Source organism: Pseudopipra pipra, chromosome Z (assembly GCF_036250125.1).
Source record: "Pseudopipra pipra isolate bDixPip1 chromosome Z, bDixPip1.hap1, whole genome shotgun sequence".
NCBI classification, from domain to species: Eukaryota; Metazoa; Chordata; class Aves; order Passeriformes; family Pipridae; genus Pseudopipra; species Pseudopipra pipra.
In genome coordinates this window covers 21,650,027-21,659,653 of record NC_087581.1, presented here as the reverse complement: position 1 = coordinate 21,659,653, position 9,627 = coordinate 21,650,027, and the positions used below count along the sequence as shown (strand labels likewise).

The 9,627-nt window shown below is 43.6% G+C and overlaps 1 protein-coding gene across 1 annotated transcript; it reads left to right on the top strand.

Moving 5' to 3' along the window:
• The first annotated feature begins 563 nt into the window (after positions 1 to 563).
• CRHBP (corticotropin releasing hormone binding protein) lies at positions 564 to 8,953 on the top strand. Its single transcript, XM_064643236.1, has 7 exons — positions 564 to 743; positions 1,182 to 1,275; positions 1,883 to 2,040; positions 4,076 to 4,286; positions 5,759 to 5,907; positions 7,188 to 7,305; positions 8,718 to 8,953. The coding sequence occupies exons 1-7, from the start codon at positions 663 to 665 to the stop codon at positions 8,873 to 8,875; spliced, it is 969 nt and encodes a 322-aa protein (XP_064499306.1). The 5' UTR covers positions 564 to 662; the 3' UTR covers positions 8,876 to 8,953.
• The last annotated feature ends 674 nt before the right edge of the window (positions 8,954 to 9,627 follow it).

Sequence of the window (9,627 nt, the reverse complement as noted above, 5' to 3'; positions counted from 1 at the left end):
GCCCCAAGTTTTCTTATTTCTGTATGAAAGCCATCTCTGACCAAGAGAGCTGTCTGGTTTTGCTTCTGTACTTGCTGCAGAGCCCTGGAAGGATGCTGGCCCAGGCTGCAAACCTGCCTGGGATGCAGGGGTGCCCACCCAGGCCTGGCCAGTGGGAAGCACCTGACATGGGGGCTGCAGAGAGCTGCATGTCATGGAGCAGCAGGAGGGAGATAGGGAGCCCTGCAGGTCTGAAATGCCCTGGAACTGGGAAGCAGGAGAATAGAAGAAGGGAAGAATGCTCCTCATTCATCACTTTGGAGTAACTGCAAATAAACACACTGCATGAGTCCCCGTCTGCCCGGGGATGGGCTCTCTTCTGCAGAGCTTTTCAGCTCCACCAGACAGTATAGTAGAAAAGACATCTGTCAGAGAGGGGAATTTGACTGGCTTGAAAATTTGTGGCTGCGATTTGGACCCTCGTCATGCCCACGTACTGTGTCACTGCAGGAGGAATTCAGTTACCATGGGTTACCCTATCAGTACGGGGACCAAGTGCCTCCCCTCCCAACAGCTCTATAAAAAGAGTCGCTCCAAGACACCCCAGCGGCTCCTGCCTACCGGCACAAACAGGGAGAAATTTGGCCACGGAGAGAGGGAGGGCCGCCAGAAGAGGTGTCAGCATGCCGTCTGCTTTCCAGTTTCAGTGCCACCTCGTTCTCATCTTCCTGGCAGCCTCCAAGGGGGAAACCAGATACCTAGAGGTGAGCAATACAGCTGATGACTAAAACACCTTTCTGTGCTTTTAACTGCTGTCTTCTAACTTGTACTCTTGGCTTTCAAGCATTGTGGTTTTTTCTCTCTCCCCTCCTAATCCCACCTCTCCTGCATTAAACCTACACCTGGTTAACATTTAATGCAACAGTCCCATGTGTCCTGCACTCCCTCTCCATTTGTTTATCATCAGCATTTTTGCTGAGGATTTAAGAGATTCACTGTGCACTTAGCTGCTGAGCTCACCTCTAAGGTGCCAGGTTTATTTCTCCTCTGCTGCAGGTTGGCAGCTTTCTGACTGAGCTCTTCCATAGCAGCACTGCTTCTGGAGAAGGGATTTAATGTGCTGTGCCTGTTCTTCAAAGGTGCAGGGAGGGGGCTGCATTTCACTTTGCCCCATACTCTTTTTGCCCTCCATCTTTCACCAGGTGAGGGATGGTGGTGAAGATGAGCCCTTCCTACTCCTCAGTGAAGATCTGAAGCGAGAGCTGTCTGCAGGACAGATCTACCGACGGTCACTCCGTGAGTTTTCTTGATGCTCTAGTAGGAACCATTGGTGGGTAGGAGAGTCCTGGAGGGACCTCAGGACTCAGGGAGGGGAAGGGGGCTAATTGGGAGTGACAAAGGTGCAGTAGCTTTTTGCAAGGCCAGGGAAAAGAAGGACAAAGTGTTAAAATCTCAGAAAACCTGTGGTTGAGGCAGAGGGTTGAGGCTCACAGTTAATGGTCCCAAATAATGGGAGCTGGATGGGGATTCTACATCCATGTCCCTGGGCAGGGTCACGTTGCCAAGGGATGAGGCAGATGTAACAGCTGTGATAAGCAAGAAAACTGAAGGAATAGAGTATTTGTGCACTTGTGCACATACACACACAGAGTTTTCTGCTCAGAGATGCTTTGACATGCCACCCCCCCTTCATCCTGCTGTCACACATGCAAGTTACTATTTATCCTCTGATGCTGGGCAGGGTCCTAATTGTTTCAGCTGGCTCTCCCTATCCGCACTGCCAGCTAGGTCTCAGTGTAGGGGGGTCTCGGCTATCCCTCTCCTTCCCTGAACTGTGGGAACTGTCACTGAGTCTCCCTCCGGAGCAGGCAGAGGCAGCAGCCCCATGTCCCTGCTTCTCCAGGGTGCATTGACATGCTGAGTATAGAGGGGCAGTTCACCTTCACCGCAGACCAACCACAGCTGCACTGCGCAACCTTCTTCATCGGGGAGCCCGAGGAGCTCATCACAGTAGAGTACGACTTTGTGAACATCGACTGCCAAGGGGGTGACTTCCTGAAGGTAAGAATCTGCAAGTCTCACTGTGCTTCCTCTTCCTTGCTATCATCTGGCTCGTGAGGGGTTTGCTGTGCGCAAGGGACAGGCAAATACGTATGCATACATGTGTGCGTGTGTGTGTATGTGTGTTTGTGTGTGCAGAACAGGCTGCCATAAAGCAGCCATCTCTGGGATGGCTCCTTCTCCTCCCTGAGCCACTCAGAATATGTGTCCTCTCATCACCATCCCTCTAAAGCCAAGTCAGATGCAGGATGAGGATAGCTCTCCAAACTGCAGCACCAGCTCTTCTGAACTTTTCCAGAAGAACCTCTCCTGAGTGTCCGTACATGGCAGACTGGCTGAAAGGTTTGATCAGTACAAGCCAAGCCTGCCAGCCCTATTAGGAGAGTTTTCTCACTGCACTGTGAATCACAGAAGCCCTGCAGATAATGATACAGTTCTCTGAACAGCCCTTACTGCTCTGGAACCTCTGCTCACAGGTCACTTAGCATCAGATTATTAGTGAGTGGATCATTGCAGGCTTTAAAATTCACCTGCTAGAGCTTTTCAGGACATGTACTCTAAACAGAAAGAGGCCCATGACTCAGAGTATCAAAAAACTTTACCATCCCATTTTTCTGGCATGCAGGAGTGTTGTCCAAGATCTGAACTCAGTCTGTGAGAGAAGGGAAGGCTCAGTGGTCCCCAGCTGCTCCCCTCGCCTTGCACTTTGCCCTTTGCTCTGCCGTGGCCAGGCACAGCATAGACCCCATCCCATCTAGTGGTGAGCTAAGCTCCAGGGTGGGGAGGAGGAGGAGGAAAGCTTCCCTTTAGCCCTTTACTTGTCTTCTGCTCTTGGAGAGGTACTGTTCCCCTGCTCACTTTACCCTGGGAAATCCTGCTTCTCTCCCCACATGGCTACAGGAAGGCTGACTTCAGCCTCTTGTGGATCCAAGGCTTTTGTACCCAGACTTACGATCTCTCATGGAGGCTAAAAAAATGCCGAGATCTTTGACACTATATTGAGTGTCAAAGATAGTGTCACTTTCTTTGGCCATGGTGTCCCAAGTTTCTGTATTTATACAGGCAGCTTATATCTGGTGTAATTTGAACACCTGCACTTCTTTACTTCAGAAATTTGCAGCGCCGGCAAATTCAGAGACCTATCCTGATGTTTTTTCATCAGGAAGTCCCACATACTCACACTAGGATTACTGACTGAAGCAATGGCAGAATCCGGTTCTTGAGTTTTGGAACTGTTGACTGGCACATAGAAGGAATTACGATGTGAGTGCAGCTAGGAGGAAACTGAAACAGCAAGGCAGGCAACCATGTAACTATGCTAGAGCTAAGACATATTTCTACACCTTTCTCTGAGCATGGTGAGGGGAAATTGCTACTGTTTTGTTGTGAAGGAAAGATTTGTAGAAGTCAATGCTGAGCGTCCAGCCAAGTATGCAGCATTTGTTCTGCTTTCTAGTGGTTAGCATGAGGTGAAAGAGCAGATGCAGATAAGAACAATACCTCTGCCAATAATTCCTCTGCAAGGTTTTATTGTACTCTAATACCTCTGGAAGGCCCCTGGAACCATTAATGACAAGCTGTCAAACACGGATTGTGGAAAATTACAGGCCAGATCAGTAGATATAATGCTCACAGTGCTCACAGTGCTCGTATTTCTTGTGGCTTCCAAATCAAGCTCGTCAAACACTTTTCATAGTAACAATGAAATTGCAATAGTAAAAAATAAAAAAATGTGATGATGTTGAAGCAAGAAGAGATACTTCCCTGAAAAAAAGATAACTGAAATTGTTACTTGAAGGAAATAAAGACAGCATTAAAAGTTTTATGTATCCCTTTCCTAAATACCAGTTGAAGCATGAATAACTAGTTAAATGCTAGAAAATCAATAAATACAAAGACTTTTTGTTTTCAGCTGGTGGCTTTGAAGAGGCTATCTTGGTGTCAAAATAAAAGTGTCTGTCATACTTAATGTTTTTATCCTCTGCTAACAGAGCAATAAGCAAAAGCATTGTTTTCAATTATTGAATCCCTGTAGGTATTTGATGGCTGGATACTCAAAGGAGAGAAATTTCCAAGTTCCTTGGACCATCCCCTCACTGCTTCTCAAAGATATGTAGACTTTTGTGAAAGTGGAAACATTCAGCGGAGCATCAGGTCATCACAGAACGTAGCAATGATCTTCTTCAGGATTCATCAGCCAGGCAATGGATTTACTGTCACAATCAAGAAAAATACCAATCTCTTTCGTAAGTCTGCATTTTATATCATCAAAGGGGCTTGCATTTGGGGCTGGAAGCAAAACGAATGTGTTGGTTTGCGCTGAATTCTCTCACTGTCATTATCTGCACTAACAGAGCTCCATTAAGCCCAGCAGAGCCACACATACCTGCAGATTTGACTCAGGCTCAGTGTGTGTCGCAAGAAAAAGAAAAAAAGCTTAAGAGATAACACAGGCATGGCTTCAATATACAGGACCATAAGGCTCTTTCTTTCAAATAAGATTTCTCCTAATCTAATATTGGCATGTTCCAATACATTTGGGTAGAACAAATAGTATTAATTTAGAGTTAAGCAATTTAGAGTTAATTTAGAGTATTAACTTAGAGTTAAGCAATTTCTAGATCTGGGTGAACAGCACAGTAAAAGTATTTGAAAAAGGTCAACAGTAAAAACAATTTATCACATAATTATGTGATAGTTATAAGTGATATATGATCACAAGGATTTATTTTCATGTTCCACAAGCCTGTGAGCTGACAAGGCACAAATAATCATAGAATAATAGAATGGCTTGGGTTGAAAGAGACCTCAAAGATCATCTTGTTACAACCATGGCCAGAGATGCTACCCCCTAGACCAGGTTGTCCAGGGCTGCATCCAACCTGGCCTTTAACTCCTCCAGCAGTGGGACACCCACAACTTGTCTGGGCAACCTATTCCGGTGCTTCACGTGCATTGTTTTTTCAAGAGGAGACAGGACATTTAACAACTATTGTTCAGACTAGTCTGATTTATTTGCCTTACTATGCAAAGTGACAAAAAAAAAAAAGACAAAAGGTGACAGCATGTCTGCCCTGTGCTTAATCCAGGTTATTCAGACATGAGCCTGCAAGCTGGGTCCCCAGTCTGGTGGATATGATTATTGTGCAGTGGCTGGTGTCCTTGACTGTCCTGCTAAAGCAGCTGCAGGCCCTCAGGTCTGTGTCAAGGATCCCTTTGGCTACATACATAGATGATAAGTTACTTCCTTATTAAGTTTGAACCTAAAGATAAAGTTACACTCTCGTTTCAATGATGTATTTTGCACGGTAAGGAGCTCCAGTTAAGAGGAGCCGAATTGGAGTTAGGGGGTTGCTGACAATATCAGGCAATAACCTGTCAAAGCTAAACAAAGCCCTCCACCCACATTTAGCCTCCTTCAAACTGGCAAACTGTATGAGCCCTTGACAGCACGAGCCCCTGACGTATGGATTTGGGGTGTGAGCTCTCCCATTGATTGCTTCATCGTCAAGTTCTGTCAGACTTCGTGTTACAGAGAAATGGGAAGGGAAGTTTTAAGGAACAAATTTTATGCAAGAACCCCATAAAATGCTATATGCATATTTTTCAGCACTTGGTTGTAACTCTTAGTAATTAAATCACCTCTGTTTTTTTGGTACTGTAAGTACATCATTTTACTGCACTCAGTGTAACTCTTGTACCTTCTTCTGTGTCCCAGCTTGCAACGTCATCTCTCAGACTCCTTCAGGAAGGTTTACCATGGTCATTCCTCACCAGCATAGAAACTGCAGCTTCTCAATAATCTACCCAGTTGTGATAAAAATATCTGATCTTATCCTAGGACATTTAAATGGCCTCTTTTTAAAGGTGAGTTCTTTATTTCCTAATAAGTTACTACCATGTGCAATCTTCTGGGTGCAGGAGAGGGAGGGCGTTAAGCAGGAATAGCCTGTGGCACTGGTTCCTAAGGCATGTGTGCTCCAGACCACTTGGATGCCTGCTGAGGGCTCTGGTTTCCCCCAGAGAGGAGAGTTGGGTCTGTCTCTATCTCTATTGTCTCTGTAATCTTGCAGTGGCGAACAAATTATGCAAAGTACCATTAGTGCATGTAACTACTGCTTGCCTAACAAAGGGTAAGAATTTCATTATAAAGAAAGGAGTGTGTCTGTATTTAAACTAATGAAAGCAGCAACTGCTCTAAAGAGAGAAAGGAGACACAAATTAGATAGTAAGGTATTAGCATGGAGAAAATACAAATGTGCTCAGAACTGACTGTCTGCTCAGCATGCTGAGCATCCTCTGCTCCATTTGCTCTGATCTGGGGTTCGGCCACAACATTTGGTTCTTGGTGAAGAATACAGAGGAGAGGACAAGAGCTGTTGGTGATACTCTGTGCCTAGGAGGTCTAAGAATGTGCCAATTCCAAAATATCCAGAAGAATAGAGCAAGAAGGTTTGTTTTGTCCTGCCAGTGAGTCTGGCAGCCTAGGTCCTTCATGGGGACTGCCAATGTATGAGTAAACCAGGCTTTGAGAGATGGGCAAGAGAATTAGTTGAATTATTCAGAGAAGGGCAGAAATGGGACAACTGCAAAGGAAGGTAAAGAAATCAGGCATCTAAATAGCAGGTGACAGCCCAAAGGTGCTCAAGGTGTCCATGTACTTGTGGGTCCAATATACAGTGAGCTCCTGTTTTCATGCAAAACTACCCTTTTGGTTAATTCCTACTTTAATTAACCTTTGCCACAACGGTACATTTTAGAAGACTTATTGCTCAGGGATGAGTATGGCATAGTGGAACTGAAGTTCCTGTCTGCCTGCTGAATGTGTGTTCGCGTGCAGCCCTTAACTGCATTAATTTGATTACATCCAGAATCAGATTGCTTATCTGCACTAAAAGCAGTTGAATTACCACCTTAACTACTCATCAGTAATTTTGAGAGCCTACTTAGGTCTTTCTTTGGAATTAATTAAGGAAATTAACTTACTAATGTCAAATCAAAAGAGTATTGCTCAGGATGAGAAACTGATTTCACGCAGGTTTGAGCAAAGGGGATTTCTATAACCTACTGTCGGCTGCAATCATGTCTAGAGAATTGCTACATTTTGAAGAAAAATGATAAATAACTTTTAGCCTTTGCCTTTTTAGAAACCATCAGTAGGCTGTGCAGGAGTGGGAGATTTTGTAGAGCTTCTAGGAGGAGCTGGCTTAGACCCATCCAAGATGTTTCCACTAGCTGACCTCTGTCACTCCTTTCATGGGTCTGGTAAGAACTCCACATGATAAAATAATTAACCAGAATAAGATATGCAGACACCCACCCCACCCCCCCATCCCAATCCTGCAACCTGGATTTCCTGCTAGACTGGTGAACTTTACATCTAGCAGAACATGTGATCTAAAGCTATTCAAATCTGTGGTTTGGCTGTGTGTTACCATGACCACCTTGCCCTGCTGTAATGATTATAAGGTTAAATTATACATATTTTAAAAATGCTTCTCCTACGACAAATATGATTATTAGAATGTCAGCACATAAATGAGTCTGGAAATTCACAACAAAGGAGGGAAGAGTGGTTACGTTCTCATTTAAGGAGCTTTTCTCTCACTTACTCAGTGTTTCCAGAGCCTTCTTTTCTGCTACAGGTGTAACATATACCCCAAAAGCCTTAGAGCTCTCATTCTCTGCTTTGAACCCTGTATGGTCTCTTAATCTGTTTCACTATCATGACAGGTCAGTGACTTCTCCCCATGAAAATAAGAATTCCCAGTTTCTATAATATTCAACAGCAGACTACAAAGTGTGGCAGTGATGTGATAGACAAACCCCTGTGGCACACCTGTCATACCTCAGGAGTATCAGTGGGGCACCAGACAAGTGGCATTTACACAGAGTTAGAGAGCAGGAACATGTCTGGTACTTCACCCCTGTGGTCTCCCTTGCCTTTCATCACACCACAGCTTAACAGTCCAGGCACTGTTCAAAGACTTAACTGGCAAGTGCTGGTGCTGATCAAATGCTGAGCACTGAGATGAGATTAAAATGTTTTGTGAAGGAAATGAAATTCCATCTCAAGAGCCCCTGCTTTTTCAATGACACACCAGATTTCTCCAGCCATAAGGAAAGAGGTCCAAGTTCCCCAAATGAAACAGGCTTTGCCAAGCCCCTACTCAAATGGCTCATCTAAAGCAGTGCTTAGTGATACTTGTTTTCTCTCAGAGACAATATGCTGGGCACTTCCATTTGAATTTGTCTTGATGGGACTCTCACATGCCTTTGTTAGTGTGAAGAACCTCCTTATGAACAAACACACTCATCCCTCTAACGGGAAACATTTCAATATTGCTAATTTTGGTTATCCCTGGGATAGAGTGCCGTTATCCTTACCCATCACTCATGGCATCTAACAGTAGCACATAGATGTGGAGAGGCATTTGCACGAGTGAAGGTTACAGTGCTTTACTAAAAACCCAAGCACTGTAAAGCAGAACTAACAAATACAAAAATTAATCAGCAATATCACGACTGGCAGGTCATTACTACACACAAATTTGCTGTATTTCCGAAATTGCGTGCATCAGTGCTTTATAATTCCCAATTTATAGATCTCTCTTCCTGCGCTCTCTCTCATGTAAGTGTATCTTTATATCTCCTTTATATCTCACTTCCCTAATTAGCCCAAATGAAGATTGGCTGTGACAACACCGTGCTGCGAATGGTCTCCAGTGGCAAACACATCAACCGTGTGACATTTGAGTATCATCAACTTGATCTGCAGGAAACAGAAACGAGAAAGGAGAACAGCATTGAGGAATTCTGCTTTCCTAGTATCTGAGAAACCAGGCCATGTATTTTCACATAGCTAATGAAAATAAGGTTCTGGGGAATTAAAACAGTTTATTTTTTCCTTTAACCAGCTAGTATTATTGAGCCTTTCTATAAGCATATTTTTTTTCATACAGTCATTCCCATAAGCAAGCAGGAAAAAGATACAAATATATTAATCTTTGCTATTATCGTTATATTCTTTCTGTGCTCATTTACCACATCCAAAATCAATAGCAAGAATAGAAGCATATGTTTCCCATATAAATATTTTTAGGAAAATAGGCACAAGCCCTAGTCTGAGGAGGTATGAAACCCACAATAACCACAAACTTCAGGCAGCAACTTTATCCTTTTATATCAGGTATAAACAAAAAAAATTAGATGGTGAAATACACTTCCAGTTTTGTAAGAGGAAGTCCAGCATTAGCGTGTTTAAAAACTACTGGTTTATTTATGACTATAAATGTACTATTTATTTCTAATGACATGTTTTTAATAAAAAATTATAGCATGAGGCTTCCTTACACAAATCTAAACATAAATAAATACATTTGAAGAGTTGGCAAAGAATTAGTATGTTGTATTTTTTTCTGAAGAGCTCTTTTAACATTCTGGTTAAACTTCCTAAGTCATGTGCAGTTTTCTGGAAATTAAAATTTTGGACACACGTTGCTGTAAAACCATGGACTATTACGGGCAGAAATTCGGTTTTCCAAGGTTGCTTACACCTCCACATGGAGGAATTTCCTGCAGTACACT